This window comes from Athene cunicularia (assembly GCF_003259725.1).
Source record: "Athene cunicularia isolate RWA chromosome 6 unlocalized genomic scaffold, athCun1 chr6_part1, whole genome shotgun sequence".
Classification (NCBI taxonomy): Eukaryota; Metazoa; Chordata; class Aves; order Strigiformes; family Strigidae; genus Athene; species Athene cunicularia.
In genome coordinates, this window is record NW_020799105.1 from 9081310 (window position 1) to 9103518 (window position 22209).

A 22209-nucleotide genomic window follows, 5' to 3' on the forward strand; every position below is an offset into this window, starting at 1 on the left:
TGCCTAAGTGAGCTTACTATGGACTGGATCAGTGTGTGGAGAAAGGGAGGGATGAGAGCATAAGTGCTGGAACAGGATGGCCATTTTCACTGACAGCATGTCAGTAGGTCACCTTTGTTACAATGGCACATCTTGCCCTGAAAAACCTTCAAGAGACAGGGTCTACTATTTGTCATTCTGTCCCTGGTGTAGGATGTATTCTAAACTGTGTAGTAGCAATTTAAAAGAATAAAAATTTTGTTGTCTCAGAGACAAGCTCTAATTTGGATTTTTAGTATAAGGCAAATATTGTGTAGAGGAAGATGTGCTGTAAGAGATTCTTTTATGCAGAAAGGAGGAAAACACCATGCCAAATCCCTGAGAAGCAAAGAGCATCTGCTCAAAAATATGAGAAAGAGAAATAATTTTACATTTAAAAGTTCCTTCTTCTTGGGTATAGCAATTTAAAGAAAAGGTTTAGGGGGATAATGTTAACTAGAGTTGGAACAAAGAGAGAGTATCTATTTCACAGCTTTTGGGGAAGTTGTTTAAATTCTTTTCTGTACTAGATTATTCTAAAAATTTTTGCTGACAGATCTTTTAACTAATTTCCAGATAGTTTTACTACTTTTTCTAAATGTGTGGGGTTTGTTACTAACATTGCTTTAAAACAACATACAATGCGTTAATATTTTTTAATTAAAATTGTTAAATACACAATTCAGTTCTTGGTCTAAGCCATGTAACTATATGCTGCTGTAGTGCTGCATAATAGCATGTATTTTAATGCCAGCATTGGCAAGGAATTTTGTGAAGCTAACTCTAAATTTGTCTTTGATCACTCCTGCCCTAGAAAAGTAGTTCCCATTTTGATCATAAGCTCATTCACAATGCTGCAGCCATTTAACTGCTTGTTAAGGTGACATATGGTAAGAAGAGTCTCAGTAAGGATAGATTGATGTATATAAAAATGTATATAGCAAGAATATGAACTTAAGGGGTAACACTAAATTGAGGTTTGAAGTGATGAGCTTTTTTTAAAGGTAGTGTGATATTATGGTTAAAAGTAAGGTGACATAACAAATCCTCTTTTCTTGACACAGGACACTGCTATGAGCAAACTGTGGTTCAAGCAAGATGACAAATTTTTTTTGCCAAAAGCTTGTCTCAACTTTGAATTTTTCAGGTATGCAATGTTAAGTATATCACATAAATTGCTTTCCAAAAGTTTCTTGTTTATTGGGATTCTGCATTTCTGTAACAAAAGCTTCCTTGCATGAGGCTTTAAAACGTTTGTCCTTATTTGAGAATATGCAATAAGGTACAGGTAGCAGGAAGGCTCATGTAAGTTATGCAGTAGTTGAGTAACAAACAGTTTGAGGTGCTCCATCTATATTGACAGGAGAAGTTTATCAAGAAATACTTCTAAACCAAATTTTCTTCTATGTTTTATTTGGTGTACCTGAAATATGCCTGCCAATAGGACCTACTACATGTTGCAATATACCTCTTGAACAATGGGTGTGTATTTTTTTATTTAATCATTAATTTGCAACTATTTTAAGATAGTATTTTCTTTATAAAATACTATTCTGATAATGGGTTTAGGTTAAAATTCTGTTTTAATTTGCATAATGCAAGCCAGTATAAAATTCGAATTGTTTAAAATTGTGGGATTTTATTTAACGGGACACCAACAACTGATTTTTTTTTTTTATTTTTATTTTTTTTTTGTAAGAATACTGTCTTTATTATCAATGAATGTGTGATTCTCACCTCAAGATGCATGATAGTTTTCTGTAATGTTAATTCTGGTCTTGCATTATGTTAATCACAGGAAAATTACCTTTTTTTGTGAGCATGACGATGTATCTTCATAGTGTTTGTTTCAAATAATGATTTATTGAACTAAAAAAAAAGTACTGCTGTCTTCAGAGCGCAGCTGTTTCTGTGCTGGACTACTGAAAGTGAAAATAATTTCAGGAACTCTCCTTTGGCCTAATTAAATGATTCAGCGATACTATTATGTGGGCTCTGATAGATGCTCATAGATGCACTGTTGAGTCCTTGTTTTGAGTGACCACTTGAAATTCTTCTTGACAGAATTTTAGATAGTGGATTTTTTTCAGAGTGTCAGATATTGGTACTGATGTTAGTACTAGTTGGGGGAGATATGTTGCCTGAGTATTTCCCCTTTCTTTTTGCTTTTTGAAACCACAGGGAAAACATTACAACTGTTTCAAATTCAGTGTGTCAGGATATGGAAGATCAGAATGGTAATAGCTCATCTCTTAGAGAACAATAATTGCAATACTTTGCCTTTTTTGTTCATGCCTGGTGGCTTTTTCTTGTACTACACTTAGCCAAAATCCAAAAAGAATTTTATTGATGAACACTGAGTTACACAGTTGTTGTTTTTAAAAATCAATTTTTAGTTAACTTAGTGATCCAATCTCTATACCAGTTTGTGAATGATTAAAAGATAATAATTGATTTTATGTGGAGCACAGAAAGGTCTAAGTATGTGCACATATGCACAGTATCATAGAATGGTTTGGATCAGAAGGGACCTTTAAAGGTCATCTAGTCCACCCTCCTGCAGAGATATCTTCAGTTAGATATGTGATGATAGTCTTTCACAGTTAGATTTGTACTTTTGTCTCAGTGAGCTCTTTTAAAAAGCCAGGAATACTTGAGCTTTGCTGACTAATGGAATGAACCAGTGGTTTGCCTCTTTCCTCCTGGGAATGGTTACAGGTGGAAAGGTGGCCTTTCTTCTTAGGGTTGGGGGCAAGGGTTCTTTCCTTCTTGTTAAAACTAAGATGATAATTGTATGTGAATGGATGTGAGGATATTTTGACAATGCTAGGTACATCATCTCCAAATGAAGTTGTAAGCAGGGTTGTCTGGTTTTGATAATTTAGATTGTTAGTTTGAGACTGGTTATGCTGATGGTCACTGGAAAAAATGGTAAAATGTATAGTGTTTAGTCATGAGACTTAATGAAATTACCCATAGCTCTTACAGCCAACTGAATTGGTGAATAAAGTCATCTGAATGACATGGGTTTTCGTATAAAGTTTTAGCCTCAATTCTAGATCAGAATATGTTGGCTGTACTGCCTTGTAGCAGATTACAAGAATCTGTTCACAGTACAGACTGCTTCAGTAAGATAGAAAAAACTTCAAGGATTTCTTCTGCCTGCAGCCATGATCATCATGAATCATTGGAAGAATTCCTGACCCAGATGTTGTAGCAGCAAATGCTGTGTAGATGAATTGAGGAAGTTGATGAGGGTGGTTTCTGCCTCAAACATACAAATCCAGTAGGAACAGTCTGAGTATATGAACCTCTTGAAGTCGCCTTGTTCCAAAACTGAAAATACATGGCACAAGTCTTGCATTAAAGGAACACCACAGTAAAAACCTCTGACATGAGACTTATCATCCAGCCTAAAGGATGATGATAAGGTTTTGATTTTGTATGAATTATGATTTAAGAACTCAGCAAGTATCCTTTTTTTAAAAGGAAGAAAGATAACAATGGAGTATGCTGCTGTTCTGAAAACTTACTGAGGTAGTTATAAACTCTGCACTTCAAGACTCCCAAGGTTTAGAGAGATGGATGTTAAAAATACAATGCTAATTATTTTTAACTAGATACTTGCTATCTTCCAGTTTAAGAAATATTTCAAGAAAGTTGAGTTGCTTATAAGGTAACCCAGGATCAATGCTTCAACACTGATTCCAGCTATGTCACTCACAGCTCAGTTTGAAAGGGGAAAAGACTAGGCTTTTAAGATTTTTCAAATACAGTGTCAGTGGTTGAGGTGTTCTGCTTCCTCAAATCTAGTCAAACAAGGTAAACTGGAAATAAGAATTTATTTATAAAGTTGTCAGTAGTAAAAGGCAACTCTCAGAACAGTGTTATAATAATTGTTTTCTGTTAATTTTAACTTGAAGATTACTGATTCAGTAGTCTTCATTATTTTCAAAACTCCCTGTTGGCCTCTGCCAGCTAAATGAATATACAGAAGTTATAACTGATATGGACATAGTAATCACTCAGACTGATTAAGTCTCTATTCTAGTAGCAAAATGGAAAAGAATATAATGAGTTTGGAGGAAGGTTTATGATAACATAGGATTGACCTACATCTTGCTTTGAATTCAGTCTTAATTAAAAAAAAATCAGTATTAATTGGATTTGCATCATTTGGCATATTGAAGCTGCTCAGTTTTGGGAAATTCTTATTGGAGAGAGACATGCTAATAGCAGAGTACTTTTTACATAAGTTACATAAGTTATGAGTTACATAAGCCCAAGCCCAGAATAAAGAACCCAGTGGTATTAAAAAAAAAACATATCTTAGGCTAAGATTTCAGACTATAGCATGCTCTGGTTCTCTAATAGATTGATTTTAAAAATTAATCTTTTTTTCTTTTTTACTCTCTTCTCACACTGTCTTTCCTTAATCTAAAAGGAAGGAGAGTCAAGGACTTACTAAAAACTACTAGGAACCTTCTTAAAAATATCTTTGCAATGTATTTACCAGCATGTGTGTTGTGGCGATGTGATCTTTGTTTTACTACATTAATGTTGGTATAACTATTAAATAACATACTATGTAAGTGTAAACATAAATAATGGCACGTCTCTGTATATGACTATTAGTGACTGCTTGGGGAAAATAAATGCAAGTGGTGTGGTTTTGAATTGTAAGCCATATCCTGACAGTAAATTGTTTTAGATACTGCTGAATATTTCTGTAAAATTGATAATGAATTTACATGCACTTCAGAAACTTTAGAAATAAATATTCAATCATAGTACATATAACTTGTCTTGACTTTGCAGATCATGAAAATGCACAGCTATTTAATAGTTAGAACACTTGAAACATGTCTTGAGTCTTTGAGTTGCGTTTCTCTTTTTGAGAAATTTGCAACAGTATTGTATGTGATCAGATGCTTCTAATACAACAGTAGAGCTTGTACAGTTGTTGCCGTTAAAAAGATAACACAAAAATTTATAGTGGTATGAAAATGGATTTGCCAGACTTTTCCTGAGTTGAACTTAGTATGTACTGCATATTTTTCATACCTCAAATTGCTAATCTCTTTTTTAGTAGAAACTACTTTGTTTTCTGATAGTGTAGAAGTATTAATTAAATTAATGTTCAGTATGTGGGCTTTCATTTCAGTCTATTAAATTATGTTGGTTATTCGGGTGTATTTATTTTATTTTACTCCTGGTGAATTCCGACTCTGCAGCAAAGTATGCATCTTGATTTATGAGCATAAGTAAGATAATATCTCTGGAATCTTCAATATATTTAGGTATCACTCAAACCACAAGCAAGCTAAATAATTATTTTCAGGTATGTTCATATTTGGCTTGGAAATAGAATCCTTCATAATGGGATCCATCAGCATACTCACAGTAAATATTGTTTCCTTCAGATCAAACTTAAAAGGCCAAAAGAAACTGAGAAATAATTTTAAACTGCATATTTTACTTTCAACATTTTCTTCCAGCCCATTTGCTTACGTGGATCCCTTGCATTGTAACATGGCCTATTTGTACCTTGAACTACTCAAAGACTCCCTCAACGAGTATGCATATGCAGCAGAACTAGCTGGCTTGAACTATGATCTCCAAAATACCATCTATGGGATGTATGTAAGTACCCAAATCAAGGAAAAGCTTAGAGCCTTAAAACTACTTCCACTCATCAACATTTTTATATTGATTTGATGGAAGGACTTTTATTTAAAAATGGGTCTAAAGCTGTTACTCCTTTTGATCTTGGTTTTATTAACCATCCTTTCTTTAATTTGAATTTTAAGTTGAATTTTGTTCAAAGTCTTCAACAATCTTTCCATTCTTATTAAGCAAATTTTCTTCTTTATTTTTATATCATTCATGAAATTAATTAGTTGTAAGATTTGTTCCTCCATTTAAAAAAAGAAAAAAGCAACCCTAATCCAAGCTTACATATTTATTTCAGTTTGTCAGACATCTACTAAAAACTTTGGGGTAGAAGACCCCCTTTTCATGCTATTAAATAAATGGTACATTCAGCTTTCCTGTTCAAGAACTACTGATCATGAGGCTGCATATACATACTCTTCAGTCATGTTTCTTCATCCATTACTTTGTCACTGCTTGAGGTATCAAAGCATTTCTTTTGTTTTTCTTTTTGTTAGTCGCTACATTTATGCTGATCCTCTCCATTGCAACATGACATACCTGTTTATCAGGTTATTGAAGGATGATTTAAAAGAGTATACATATGCAGCACGCCTCTCAGGTTTGATCTATGGCATTGCATCAGGAATGAATGCAATACTTGTAAGTAAGAAAAAAACGCAGGAGGAAATGAAACAGCTTGGGAGTTGTTGAGCTTGGAGAAAACATTTGACTTCTGCATTTCTAAATGAGATGGTTAATGTTTTTTTCCTTGCATATCTCATGAATTAAAGGCGAAGCAAAACTGTATTTTAATCAGTACTGAGTGACCTCTTTAAGATTGCAGTGTCTTGTGAATGTGTGTGCAGTGCAATTGTTGCGTTCTAGTTCCCATTTTTACTTGCTTGCATGGTAATCTTGAAAGTACTATGGCTGGTTTCTATATAAAAAGATTAACTTTTTTGTGGAATGAATCTCAACTTTACAGATTTTAATTCTCTAATTCTGCTATAGTGAGCTGTGGAAATGGATTGTGCATGTGCTCATTAGAATGCAATGCTGAATATTTATGGCTTTTCCATAGTGTTTGTTTTTATTATGCATTTTGCAATCTGTATTAGTGCTGGCAATACTTACTTGATAAATACTGATATTATGATAACCGGTTGTTTCTTACCGAACTTCTCCTATGAGATTTGTGACAGGAGATTTTAATAGTCTCTCTTGAAGTTCTGTTAAAAGCTTTTATTAACCATCATTTTATACCAAAATGTGTTTTGAAATTTCCTGTAGAAATATTGTTTTTCAAAAGTATCTTAGTAAGATAATATACTGTATATTGTCTTTACATTTTTCTGTATGAGTGCTGCAATTTATTTTTTATCCAGTGGAAATCTCATTTCCTGGTAGCATTTGTTTAGCTTACTGCAAACATGGTTATCTATTCTCAGTTTCAAAGCTTGCTGATGTTTCTATGGTCAGAGTTAATTCCTTTAAAAAAAAATAGAGTGTGTGTGTAACTTTCTTCATTTTTAGTCACAGTTTAGAAGTCTGGTGTTATTTTAAATATTAGCTGGTTTTTGTAGGGTCTTTATATTCTTCTACTGTAAGGATTCTATTTTCACAAAATCAGTTTACTCCATTTTGATATTTGGGAACTTCTAACATTCTTTTCTATATCATGAGAAGTTTTATCATCAATAGGTAAAACTGTACAATGTTGATACTTTAAGGAAGGACAGATGCTACACTAAAAACAATCACCCATGCTGATGGCTGAACAGTTTGAATTCTTACGTTAATTTAGAATATCAGCCTTTGTCCTAAATCCATTTAAGATACTTTTTCGTCAAATTCATGGTTCAGATACGTGTCAGCAACTACAGAAGAAATAATTCTTCCTACTGGAAAGGAGGAATTCACTTGTATGTTGGTTTCTGTGCTAAAATTTGGGTTTACTCTTAATTAAATTGCACAAGTCTGATAAAATTCCCCTTTTGAGGTACCAAATTTTGAAGCTTTTTTTCCCCCAAAAAGGCCGCCTAATGCTGTTTTTTCACTAGACAAATTTTCTGTAGCTTGATGCAGTCATATAGTAATTTTTAAGTTTCTATATTGTTTTTTTAAATGACCAAGTTTATTTCATGTATGCTTTCAAAAAGATATGTATGATCAGATTAATATTTCATTATGGTTGTAGACTATCTTGGTGTTTCAACCCAGCGCCATCCTGGTTATAAATTGTGCTGCTGTTGACAGTACCCCTTTTCTTGTAGTATTGCTTACCTCCACTTACATAAAAAAATAAAAAATTGAGCAACAAGATAAACATGAAATGAGGTTAAAAGTAAGTTGGAGAGAATATTTAAAAGGCTGTGAATCTAGATTTCATTACTAAAATAAGAAACCTAGAGTAAAACCATTTCAGTACTTCAAATGTACAGTTTACTGACTGGATTCAATACTTGTGATCATTAAAAATCTGTATTCTGAGCACAATTTGCTACATCAACATGAAATTATATTAATTCTCTGTATTCATCACTCTAGGCAAATATGCAATATTTTGATGGGTAAAGGGATTTTATTTCAGAATGAGTTAATGTTGAGTAACATTGAATTTAGAGTAAGTGTTGAAAAGTCTATTGTTATTGAATTATATAAGACTTTGTAATTGTTTTATTTATCTTCCACGTTTAAAGCAAATTATGTACTTTTTCCATAGCTTTCCGTAAAAGGTTATAATGACAAGCAACATATCTTGCTCAAGAAGATCATTGAGAAAATGGCTACTTTTGAGATTGATGAAAAACGATTTGAAATTATCAAGGAAGCGGTAAGCTACATGAGAAATTTACATTTTGGATTAATATAAAATCGAATACATTGACTTGAAATGAAATCTGAGGACTGATTATTCATGGAAATACAGATTGAAATTCCACCTCATTGGGACAGCAGAATCTTTTTTTCTTTTGTCTTTTTTGTGGCCATGAGTTCCCTGGAGTGTTTATATTATATTGTTTGGCTAAAAATAACTGGCCCTGGAATCTTCTTTCAGTTGGTCTTCCTTATGATTGATCAAGGGATTACAACTTGCTTTGATAGGAGTAGAAAGCTAAGAAGGGGGATGGGGAATGGAAGTTTTAACTTTATATCCTGTTTTACATTTTGGAAAGGCCTCAGTGGGATCTAGCCATAAAAGAAGGGGAAAATGGATAAAGGGAAAAAGGAAATGTTGAAAAGATTTGCAACATTTCTTCTCCCCAGATGTAAAGAGGAGCTTTGCTCCTGGGCCAAGATCCTTTGGTGCAAAAGTAACCAGCTGGTTAAGTACATGCTGACTTCTGGAAGTCTCGCTTCCTAAATTTAATGACTGATCTATATATATGGAGTGTAAGTTAGATATTTTTTTTTTTTTTAGCTTCTGGAGTAAATTTATGAATAGTGATTACATTTGCCAAGCTAAACAAGATACAGAATTGTTCTTCTGGTGCTTTCTTTAGAGCAGGACAGAGGTGGAACAAAGGAAATGAACAAATTAGATATTGACACTCATAGCAATGAGTTGTGGAGGTATAAATGAGTGCACAAGGGCTAGACTGGTGTTGGGGAACAGGCTGGCTTCTGGCCCAGGAAGCTTGCCAGTAGTCTGCAGTGGATGAGAGAGCTAGGGCTGCAGGGAAGATCACTTCATGCTTGCTGTAGTCTTACTTTAATCCTCTGCTGCTGGTGATTTTTGAACAGGTGACTGGCCTAGACTAGACACCAGGGCTGTTTTTATTCATTACTATTTAGTAGGAAATTCTAAGAGTGTGGACATCAAACATGAGGTAGATTTATTATTGCAGCACTTTATTTAGGGCTTTGTGTACCTAAGAAATATAAATTGTCTGGAATGTTGACACACTGGATGTGACAAATGTCAAGGAAAAAAGCCCAGCTGACAGGTCTGTGAATGATCTGTTTTGCATGATTTTCGTTTAGTTTAAGATGTTTCCTTGATAGTCTCTGTTATGCGTGTTTTGTCTTTTTGTAGACTTTGGCCTTTTGTGTATGTAAAATAAGGACAAAATACAAAAAAGAGAGTCAAATCAGATGAGGAGATTTCAGTTTTCCCCTTGTGGCTACACCAAACAGATAAGGGAGATACCAGGTTCTGGCTTCTGTTTGGAACAGATAGAAGGGTGCATCCTCAGCAACTGCATGCTTGCTGTTTCTCACTCATATGCCCTGAAATGAGTTACTTTACTTTTAAAGTAAAGTAAGTCATCACTTTTATGGAGAAGTTAATTTCATGCTCATTCCAACTACATTAATGGTCACAGCTTAATCCATAGGCTCAGAAGCCAACATTATTACTAAGGTAATTTAACACAATTTTTTAATAGTTCTAACAAGCAAAAGAATGTTCTTGACATTTGAAATGTATCTTTTTGATGGTACACCAAGTTGAGAGTACAAGGTTAATATTTTGTGTTTACAAATAGAGTTCTGTAATTTAAAGTTAATTATTTCATTTTAGTACATGAGATCGCTTAACAACTTCAGGGCTGAACAGCCTCACCAACATGCAATGTATTATCTCCGACTCCTGATGACAGAAGTTGCTTGGACCAAAGATGAATTAAAAGAAGCTCTAGATGGTAATGTTCTGCCAGTTTTAAACGTGATTTTTTTTTTTCTTGTGGAAAATGTTACTAAACTGATGAGGGTACCTACTTTGAACTCTGCCCTTTGTTCAAATGAAGCCCCTGCAGTGCCAAACCTGAGCTGATGCTGGTGGCTGTCGATGCCTCTGCATGTGTCTTCCAGTTTCTAGAAAGTATAATAGTTCAGGCAACTTGCAAAACTTAAAAGTAGGTAAAAGTTCAGGCAAGACTTGAATGTCTTTGTGGGCATGAACCTGGATGTGGTGAATCCAGTGCTTAACCAACACTTCTAAAATCATTTGGCTCAAGTTGACATCTTGCAGACACATTGAAGTATTATCTGCGTTGTACTTCCCAGTGTGCATACTATTTCATTTTTTCCTTTATCAGGGAAATCTGTTTCTGTAGATAATAAAGAACTGTAGATAACAAAGGAGAAAGATATATAACAATAATAAATAAAGAACATTGTGGTTCTTAACAAAGAATAGATGCCAGACTATATTTGGAGGAAGAAGAAATTTCAAATTAATATATGTAATTGATTTTAGTAACAGTTGAAGACCTCTTCCTACCTTACTGTGTTACAACAAAAGGCTGTTACTGGGACAGTTTGCAAAATATATTGTAATATCTTCTTGGAATACATTGAGACATTTTTTCCAAGAATATTTGGCTTTTTTATTTATCCATTGTTGTCAAAGATTGACACATACCATACTGTTTGAAGTTGTGATGCTGAAAACTTCTTCATTAAGATAGACTCTATAGATGCCCTGAGCCAGCTGCACAGGGGTGTGTGTTTTTTCTACAGGATTGCTGTAGGATAGAAGTATAATTGTGTAGTTGTATGGTTTCTTGAATGATTTGAGGTATCTCTGAGATTAACAGTGGTGCCAGTGAAGCCTGTGAAGTGAATGACAAAACTAATGCTGATTTTTCCTGGCAGGGGTTCAGTTACATGTAGGTCATTCCTTTTTTAATGACTATTGAATTTTGAAAAACGTAAGAGATTTTCTGTTCTGTGTATAAGTTGTCTTCATAAGATTAATGCTACTGTATTCAGGATAAGAATGGCTAAAAATGGAATGCAGAAAAGGAATGCTGTCTACTTAGCACTGATGGAAATATGCTTGAAATACAGGGAGTTTGTGTGATTTCCCTCCCTGCCCTTTTCCTCTCTCCTCAATGTGACTGTAATCTTTTGCACTATTAAACAATTCTAGAGGCAAAAATTAAGATTAGGATTATACAACAGTAAAAAGTTGATTTGGAATCAGGGAAAAAAGTAAAAATGAATTTTTTACCGGTGGTCAGTTACCTCTCTTAAGAGAGGGAAAGGCTGATAACCACAGTATAGATTTTTCTAATATAAATTGCAAATCTGTCACATATGTATGCATCCTGCACTGAGTAATTGAGTGACCTCATAATCTTGCTTGCATTTGTCTTTTCAATACTTTTGTGAAATATATGACTATTGTTAGTTTTTATTTTAGTTGAGAAAATGACAAAATGAGAAACTGATAGATTTGGTGATACAGTGTGGGTAGCATCAGGGATTTAAGATTGGTGATGTTGGCTTTGGGATGAACACCCCATCCATTCAACCATCCTTCCTCTTATTCCACTGATTCTATATGTTAAACTATATTTGCCTTATGAAAACTGCTTTGCAAAGACAGGCTAGTATAGAATGTGTGTGTGTGTGTGTGTGTGTGTGTACTCTGGGATATATTGCAAAAGTACTTGTATATTGTTTGTTAAAAAGATATTATCAAAACGCCATATTTGAGTTGAGGTTCTTTTTTTTAGTCTGGATGGTAAATGCACAGTGTGTTTCTCAAGCATTATAAACTACATGCTGCCTGTTCAGTTAATAATGAAAGCTTTATCTTGGAACACCACCTGAATGATTGCAACTCTTTTCTGCAGAGAACTAATGTTTGTTCAGCGTGATTGGAAAGAAGGCGCTTTTATTATTTTTTTTTCTTTTTGGAATCTGGGTCAGACAGTATGTGAATTCTAAGTGAAACAAACTGTATGATGAGTGCTGCTATTTAGACCTGGAAACTTTCCAATGTTTCATTTTTAAGAGAGATTCACTTTTTTATGATGATGAGTTTCTCCTCCTCTAAGAAATGCACTATATCTAATGATGAGTTAGGTACTTCTTAACATAAAAATGCATATAATTGATTTCACTGTCTAAATATCTACTCTAGATGTCACTCTTCCCCGCCTCAAGGCCTTTATAGCTCAACTGTTGTCACGGTTACACATTGAAGCTCTTCTCCATGGCAATATAACAAAACAGGTTGGTGTGATACTTTCTTTAATAAAACAAGTTTTATTTAAAAGCAGCATAATGGAAGACTAATTTCATCTCAGATCTTAAAGCAGTTTTGCCAAATGCAGTTTCATAATTTGACTTTGTACTTTTTTATCTTTATGGGAGTATCATGGTGTCATTTTTTTTCCACTTTAGATTTATTAGGCTAAGTGCTGCCCTTGTATTGCACTTGGAAAGATAAAAAAACTTATGATCTAAATATTTTAAAGTCTATGTTGTGTGTCATTACTGTGATGTGATCAAGCTGCATAAGGAAAGATGTGCTGCAGATCCTGCTTTTCCATTTAAAAGTTTCAGGCTAACTAGCAAAGTCTTAAGAATCCAAGCTCCTTCCAGATGAAGTACTTTGCACAAAGCTAAACAGGAATAGTGAGCCATAAAAGAAATTGTCAGCTCTCAGTTATGTCTTTTTTTGAGTAAAAATCAGAAAATGTTTGTTCTATCTTCCATTAAAATAGTAATAGTTTGTATTTGCATAGGAAGTCTAACCAAATATTTGAATATATGTGCTAATAGAAACTGTAGTACCTTGCCTGTACATTTTGTCATTCTGTTTTTGTAGGGCTGATATAGCAGTATTTCTGTTACACCAGCTCTGTGATAGATACTTCACTAGCAGAAGATGTTATAAACACTGCTATTGACTGCTGAATGTGTAGAGAAGAGAGTTAACTAGTAAGGAGGGGAAAAATAAAAAGATGAAGGGATCCAGTAGCACTGGATGCACAAAGTTTTATTTTTCAAGGATGTCAATTTATTTTTCAATTTTATAGAGTATTTTTCATGTGGAGAAATGTAGAAAAAGTCTCACTTATTTCTTACGCATTTGTATGTGAAAGTCAGTTCCTTCTGAAATACAATGAGAATTTTATAGAGTTGTTTGGGTTTTTTTTGTTTTTTGTTTTTTTTTTTTTTAGATTTCCTTGTTGATGCAGTCATAGCAGAGAAATGCATTCTTTAGTTGGCATAATGGGTGGCTGTTGAAGTGTCCTATAGCTAGAGAACTGGGAGGGATGTACTGTTATGTCCATAGCTCTGTAATGTTTAGGAATGATCTACAAACCTCCCTGAATAGATGTGAATAGGAAACTTCTCTATCCTTCAGTGCCCATGATGTGATCATCACTGACAAAGCTCAGAAAATTTAATGTGGATCTAAGAATTTTTTCCACTAAAATTAAATCAAAATTTACATACTTTTGTGACACCTTTCAATACTGAAAAAATTTTGAGTGAATTTGTAGTGTTTGAAAAATTAGACCTATCTAGCTGCTTAAAATTTCCATTTCTTCTTGAATTAATTTCATTGAGATATTTATCTTTTGACTGTTCCTTTTATTTATTTCCTGCAAGTGGATGAATAGTAAACAAATCCTGTTCAGAACATCTGTCTGAACAGTTGTGTTGTAAATAATTTGTTTTAATATGGTGACTTGATTAGAAGAATATATAGTACTTTTCTCTAACCTTTCAAACTGTGTTTTGTTAGACCTCAATCTTTTTGTCTTTGATGTTGCATGGGGGTTTTGGGGGTGGTGGGGAGGGACAGCATGTATTTATTAAGTTTTCAGACCTTTTGCATGGTTTTGATAAGATCACTTGGGTTATGAGTTTGTGGCAGTGTAGACAAAGAGATTTTGGCTTTAAGCCAAAACTACTTTGTGGCATTACTGTAATTTCCAGTATGCAAGCTACAAGAACATATAAACCTTAACAGGTAAAGCTTTTGAAGTTAAATTCTTGAATGAAACTAATGTTTTTTAAACTTCTTTCTCTTTTTATTCTTTTTAATGATTATTTTAATCCATCAAATAAAAGAAAGTATCTGGGCCTGAGTCTCAATGCTATCAGCATGTCAGTAGAATGCATGTTTGAACTTAATCCTTTATTTGTTTTCTTAAAATTTCATCTGATGAGACATCATCTGCTTTGCAAACATATGTTGTAGGTATCTCATTTTCAAACTTTGAAAGATGAGTACATCAAGGTGATGAAGAGGGAGGAAAAGAAGAAAGCCCATTGAACTTAAATTTCAGAAGCACTGGGGAGGAGTAGCAGTAGTTAAACATGTATAGAAGATAAATGTAAAACCCCACAAAACCCTTGTCCCCCAAGCTTTCCGCTTCCTCTCATCTACTTCTGTATTTTTGCTAAATTACAATATTCCTACTTTTTATTTCTGATTTTTTTTTTTTTTTTTTTTTTTTTTTTTTTTTTTTTTTTTTTTTTCTTTTCTCTCATGTCACCATCAATAATTGGAAAGTCTTACCCTACTGTTAGGTACAGAACAATTAATGATTGTTAAAAATCCTTTTATGTTTTCTCTTCCAGGCTGCATTGGGAATTATGCAGATGGTTGAGGACACTCTCATTGAGCACGCTCATACAAAGCCACTACTTCCTAGTCAGCTAGTGAGATATAGAGAAGTGCAACTTCCTGACAGTAAGTTCAATGATTTATTTACAGTTTTTTAATGTGCATTAAATTGAGATTCTCTATTTGCTAATGGCATTTTAAAATGAATATTACTCTGTTTTTAGGAGTTTGTTTCAAAATTAGGCTTACTTCATTTTAAACTTGAAATTTAACAATATAATTAGGGTGTGGTTTTTGTTAATAAAATTATACACTAATATATTTCTGGTATAAGTAAAAGCAAATTTATTTCATTTTTAATCTTGAGGGTTGGAACTAGATAATATTTAAGGTCCTTTCCAAACCAAACCATTCTATGATTCTGTGATTCAATCTGAATTCACTTGATATGATTTATGGAAATAAAAGCCTTGCCCTACACTCTGCTACACATTGTATACACATTTGAATAAGCACTATTCTTTGAGCACTTTTGAATATCAATTGACCATTCAGTGAAGATTTGTCTAAACAACTCTTGCTTTTTGAGAAAACTAAAAGCACTTATACAAGTAACACTGGCTTTTTTCTAATATAAATTATTCTGGTCTCATTGTGCTTGTATATGATTTTACTTCTATTGTGCAAAAAAAATCTTACATACAAGAAAAGAGGCTCGAGCAGTTGCTGGGAGCTGTATAGGAATAATGACATTGGCTTTGGCTGTATAGCTACATTACGCATAGCTGATCATCACCCTGTGGAAACTACCATATACCAAAGCAGCTGCTGGTATTAAATGCTGAATTATTTTTAATGTTCATAAATATTTCTGACAAATTGTCTTTATGAACTATTTATACAGTAGAGGCATCACTCAACTTCCAAAAATATTTACTTGAGGAGAAGCAGCCAGTTTCAATTTACTTGCTGGTATGCTCAAGATATGACATTTCAATATGTTAAAATAATCTCTTCTTCACTTGTTCCATGAAAAGTGTACTGTTAGTAGAAATTCTTCTTTAACAGTCCTAAACCATTTATTATAATTCCATTCCACAAGTGATAGACTGTTATCTTGACAATTGTGGACAATAAGAATGTACATTTTTAAGAACTTAAATGTTTCAACTTTGTCTTTTAGGAGGTTGGTTTGTTTATCAACAGAGAAATGAAGTTCATAACAATTGTGGAATTGAAATATATTACCAGACAGACATGCAGAGCACTTCTGAGAATATGTTTTTGGAACTCTTTTGTCAAATTATCTCAGAACCATGCTTCAATACTCTGCGCACTAAGGAACAATTAGGTAAGTTTTCCCATAGTGATTCTGTGTCTGTACACACATGCACGCATACTCACGCACTTACATGAGACATGAGACATGATGAGGTGTTCTTTCCCTGCTAAGTGAGTGCCATTTAAAGGGCACTTGGTAAATGTAAATAATTTTAACTGCTGATGAGTCAAAGGGATGTTACTGTGCACAGTCTCTAAATTGAGAAGAAGCAAGCATAATTTTTAAGATGTCTGAAATATCTGAAACTAACTCTGGCTTTAAAAAAAAAAAGGTTTGATCATTGTACAGAAAATTTAATATCTAGAATTTTTACCAAAAGGAAATTAGATCAGTTTCATAAATTTTAGATCTTCTTGAAAAATCAGTAGTAGTTTGGTCTTTTCTGCTTGTGATCCTACTTCCAGGTGCACTTGATGATTCCTAAGTCCTGTTTTGGGAATACTGCTATATAGGTAATGGTAAACTGCCATGTTGGTGAAGACCTAAATACATTTCAGGCTTTTTAAGAATACAGCTCTTCACCAATAAGTACAAATAATTATCTGAACCAGTAAGACTGAGAGCTGATAAGGTTATTCTAAACAGGATAACAAGGAGAGACAGAGACATTGCATGACAGTTTGCATGATTGAAATACTTAGGAGGAGGAGTGTGTTTTTTCTAAAGGTGAGAGACAGGTAGGTGAATGTCTCAGTGATGACTATGAACTAGCAGGGATATTAGGCAAAATTAGACTTTTCCTGAGCAACTAGCAGGGTCAGCCATACTATATTCATTATAGGTAGTTTAACTGTCTAAATATCTGCTGATAGATATCCTCCTACAGCAGGACTCAGGTTATTTAGCGGGTTTTGGAAATGTGCTTATGGTAGGTTTTGTATAGAAGTTGGAGGTAACAGCTAAAGAGGAGAATCAGTGAGGATGAACTGTGTGAGTGTATTCAGTGCTGCGTAACTGCCAAATTATAGAGTTCATAAGACTTAGAAGGGAAGAATGTAGAAATACCATCAAAATTCAGTAAACTTAATGGAATTTTTATTAAGATCTCTGAGAAAGCTAAGTGAAAAAGAAGTTCAGGAGCTAGCAGTTTGCTAAACAGTAGAAGTAGTAACAAGAACTCATTCAATAAATGCCTTAGCACTGTGAGGAACAGAAAAGTTGTCAATGGTGGAAAGAAAAAATCAAAATATTTTAGGATGGCTTTGTTAGTTTTCACTTAAAATGTGAACTGTGACCAGATGATTTCCAAAATAAATACCAGTGATCAAAGTTCAAGGCTTGCATTTGAACAGGAAAATAACAGATCAAAGGTTGTTCAGGTAATTAGAAGCTTTTAAAGAGTTCAAGCACAATGAACTCTACGTTACATTAAAAAAAAACCAAATCATGAAATCCGGGAATTAGAAATCTTATCACTGAGAATTTGTGGATGATAGATGAGGTACTGGAAAAATCAATGTTACATGTTTCCTTAAAAAAGGAAAGAGAAGAGCAGGGAAGCTATAGATCTGTCATCTTAATTCTGATTCCTGGAAAATACAGAGTAAGCTATCAAACTTCTAAATTCATAGAAGGTAACTGAGAGACTGTTGCTGGACGAACTCAGGTCAAACTAACCTAACTTTTTTTCTTTAATACAAACAGAGTTTGTCTGTGTGGATGGAAGTGGTGACATTGTATGTCTCTTCTTGATAGTATGATAGGCGCATAATATTCTCAAACAAACTAGAGAGACTGCCTAGGTGGAAGTGCTACACATTTGGATGCAAGGCTGTTTGGAAAGTCATGTCTGAGGAGTAGATAAGAATAGTTCATTTGAAAAATAGTGTTCTGTAGAGCTCTTTTGTGATCCAGTGCTGTTTAGTATTTTCACCAAAACTCTAGATGATAAAAGAGTGAATATACTTACTAAATCTTCAGATAATAGTAAGCTGGGAGAGGCTTCAAATGTGTGGGAAGATAGAATTAGAATTCAAAATTAGTTTGACATTTTGGAAACATGACTTGAAGATAAGACACAATTTGGTAGGAACAGTTTGGCAGGAATAATCAGTGGCACAGATAGAAGCTAGGAGGCAGCTGGCTAGGTAACAGTTATGTAGAAAACAGTCTACAGATTACAGTGGATTAGAAGTAGAACATAAATCAGCAGTTTCATGCTTCTGCGTAAAATGCTGGGATATATAAACAGGAGCTTTCAAGATGCATACACAATAATACTCCTGTATTCAGGTAAGGACTTTGAACTACTGTATCCAGTTTTGACATACGCATCAAGGAACAATTAGAGAGTTATAAAACATTTATAAGACTGAAATCTGACAGATTTCTTATTAAAAGAGGGAAATAAGACTGAAGAAAGGCTTAGTTCAGATAAGCAAAAGCTGCAGCAAAAAGGAAGGGAATAGTATTTTCTTTTTATCTAATTGATGAGAACTAGTGGTCTTACATTGCAGCAAAGAGAATTCAGATTAGACATTATGAAAAATTAATAATAAGGTCCTAATGTTGAGTCTAATGAAGAACTAGAGTACAGCTTAATTTCTGGTTACCTAATCCTGATGACAGAATTCCTTTTGTTCTGTCTTGGTCTGCCTCATCTCCTCACCCCTCCCCTGAACTGATACTTACCTCAGTGAAATAAATGTGTTTTTTTTAAAACATATAGTAGTATATTTTGAAAACCTGCATTATTTCATTTATAATACAGAATTAAACTTAGCATAAAATTGTGTTCCTGTCAAACATGTCATGTTTGGTGAACTTAATGCTAGACCAAGGGATTTCTTTTAATTTGTGACTGTTCTTGTTTTGCCAAGGTTACATTGTGTTCAGTGGTCCACGTCGGGCAAATGGCATACAAGGACTGAGATTTATTATCCAATCTGAAAAGCCTCCACACTATTTAGAAAGCAGAGTTGAAGCATTCTTAAAAACTATGGAGAAATGCATAGAAGATATGACAGAAGAGGCCTTCCAAAAACATATCCAAGCTTTAGCAATTCGTCGTCTAGACAAACCAAAGAAGCTGTCTGCGGAATGTGCTAAATACTGGGGAGAAATCATTTCCCAGCAGTATAACTTTGACAGAGGTAAGACAAATTATAATTCCTTTAGCCAAACTACAGCATTCAGTTTTACACTTGTGACTGTTGAGTGTCATATTCATTGGGAACAAACTAGTGTTACATAACCTGTGCATAATTTAATCTATTTTCTGTGATTTGTGTCCAGTAATTGTATTTCTTCCTTCTGCCCTGAGAAAATACCTGAGTTGTGGAGCCTGTGCTCTCACTGCTGTGGGAGCTGTTAGTAATAGAGGATAAAAGTGTTCACCATATAATGGGGTTTGATGAATGCTTCACTAACCTTCCATTATTTTCCTTAAAGCTCAGGGAGATGTAGAGTAGGTCAAGGATTCAAAGTTTTTTTAATGCAAATGTTGATGTCACATAAATGTCATGTTCAGATATCTGTATTACATATGTGCCTAATACTTGACTGAGATGCATTCAAATATACTTTGACATTCCTGATGGTGCACATGTTCATATGAACCCTATTCTTCTTCTCATTGTGCAGTTCCTTTGAGGGAGCAATGACAGAGGCAACAGCAGGTAGCTTAACTAACATGTGACTCGTCTCAGTTTAGAGTAGGCTTGAAGAAACGTTTTGAGTTTTTTTTTTCATCCATGATTCTTTGAAGATTATAAGCTTGTAGAAGACCAAGTAAGATCCAACTTCTAGTGTTATTAGTGAAAATGGACTGACAGTTATTTACACTGTGATCCTACATAGTACTTGTGTTTTTCTCTTTTTCATAATTGAAGATTTTAATCCAAAATACTGAGGCATATTAGTAATATAGTTTCTGACATTTAGAAAAAAAAAGATCAGTTTTAGGTACAGATCAGCTTTTCCTTGCATTTTCATGTCTTGACTGATTCACAGCTCTAATTTCCCATCTTCCATGCATAATATGCTTCCTATATAAAACTCACTCTATATGCTGTGACTTCTCTTCAGATTTACATGCACAGTGTTGGCCTTCCACAACAGCAAATACAGGTGTTTTGGTCAACAATGGCTAACAGAACTGTTTTAATAATGAAGAATTTTGAATTGTCATCTAGCTTGGTCTCAAGAGAATGAGAGCTACTGACAAGGTTTCATGCCTGAGTATAAGAAGTGGTGTGGAAACTTATTCCCTCAAGTTTTTGGGGTTTTTTTTGTGTCTGAGTTTAATTTTTCACTGCCTTAAGTGTTTCTGTTTTTATCATACTTTGACCTCTATTATCTCTCCAGAATTTGTTACTGCTAGCTGTATTCATATCTTTCATATCTAAATCCCACTCAACTTATTGTTTTTCTTGACTTTTATATCTTTAATTCCTCTCTACCCACTAGTAATTTTATTTCATTAATGATTTTGACTGGAATTGTCAAAATTGGGAATTCATATACCAGCCTCAAGAAGTGAAAGTTTTTTATCTTCATGTTTTTACGTTTTTATTATTACTACTTTTATGATTTTACTTAAACATTTTCTCCCAAATGTCATCTAATTTTCCAAACTGTTTTTATTGGGGTTTTTTTACTTCCTTCATGTAGAACTTCATATTAAGTACTTACAGCCTGCCTCACAGACTTCTTAGCTGTGTATTTGTTCTCTTGCACACATTTCTTTCTTGATCTTCCTGCTAGCCATAAGAAAAGCAAGCATGCCTACATCAAAAAACATTCCTGCTTATGCAGCAGTGATATTACATGTTTAGTTCATTACAATTTAATTTATATGAAGTGATGTAGCTACTGAGACACAATGTCCCCAGATATCTTAAAGGTGATTATTCCTTAACAGGTACGATGTAGGCACTATTCCTTACACTTATTTAAAAGTACATCCTGCCAAAGTACATCTTACCCTCCTGTTTCCTAGTTGTGAATAAAATCTATAATCAGTCTGCATTAGGAATGTGTAACATTGATTTGAAGGTAATATACAGAAGCAGGCATATCTTCTTTAGCTACTGAATAACATACATACAGTGCAATCAGTACTCTTCAAGCATGCATTTTTTAGTAAGTCCAATCAAATGGACAAAGCAGCTATGATTTGCAGACCTGTTACATTTTTTACTATTGTTGTGCAGATAATATTGAAGTGGCTTATCTAAAGACCCTGACCAAGGATGATATTATACAGTTCTACAAGGTAAGTTAGTCACGTAGTTAAAATGTTACTTGGAAGGAGATGTAGATATAACTGCGTGTTACTTTTGTGAACTATGAAAGCATATACTTATGCTTGTTTAGGTAGATGATATGATTGATGCAGATACATTAACAATAATTTTGTTTCCTGAGTCTTACTTAATTTAATGGCACCTAGCATACTGTAGAAATTGTGATGAAGGATTGTTTTTTGTTGTGGGTTTTTCTTTTTCTTACCAGCCTTTATTCTCCTCTTGTGTCATTTATCCTTTCTTTAGGAATAAGAAATGTGCTGCTCTATGACCAAGCTTGGCCAAAATTGCAAATTTATTGTTTGTTTTGGGTTTTTTTTTCTTCAACCAGTAGTATTTTGTGTGCATAAATTGTGAATGAAACAGATATTTTAAAAACTTTGTTCACTATAATTCAATGCTTTTTCTTCCTTTCATAGTTAGGCAGAACAAAGGAACAGTATAATGATGCAGTAACTGTACATTGCAACCCAGCATGAAGTTGCTAGATAGGTATTTAATAAAAGCAATTGAAATACTAGGTGCATGTGTGCTGTCATCCTGTCCTGTGTGTCATCCCATCCCGTCCCCTGTCATGTTGTGTCCTCCCCCGTCCGTCCCCCTGCTCCTCTCCCTGGCCCCCCCCCCCC

The 22209-nt window shown here is 34.0% G+C and overlaps 1 protein-coding gene across 2 annotated transcripts in view; it reads left to right on the top strand.

Annotated features, from left to right (window-relative positions):
* Window positions 1-22209, top strand: part of IDE (insulin degrading enzyme) — a 62474-nt gene that overhangs the window by 28671 nt on the left and 11594 nt on the right. Inside the window, exons 13-21 of one of the 2 annotated variants that reach the window (XM_026851106.1) lie at window positions 1083-1165; window positions 5517-5661; window positions 8396-8506; window positions 10196-10316; window positions 12548-12639; window positions 15007-15118; window positions 16176-16343; window positions 19154-19426; window positions 21488-21549. In XM_026851106.1, the coding sequence (XP_026706907.1) occupies window positions 1083-1165; window positions 5517-5661; window positions 8396-8506; window positions 10196-10316; window positions 12548-12639; window positions 15007-15118; window positions 16176-16343; window positions 19154-19426; window positions 21488-21549 (1167 nt within the window). Of the gene's footprint in view, window positions 1-1082; window positions 1166-5516; window positions 5662-6188; window positions 6334-8395; window positions 8507-10195; window positions 10317-12547; window positions 12640-15006; window positions 15119-16175; window positions 16344-19153; window positions 19427-21487; window positions 21550-22209 lie in introns of both variants that reach the window. The other variant, XM_026851107.1, reaches the window with a different exon arrangement.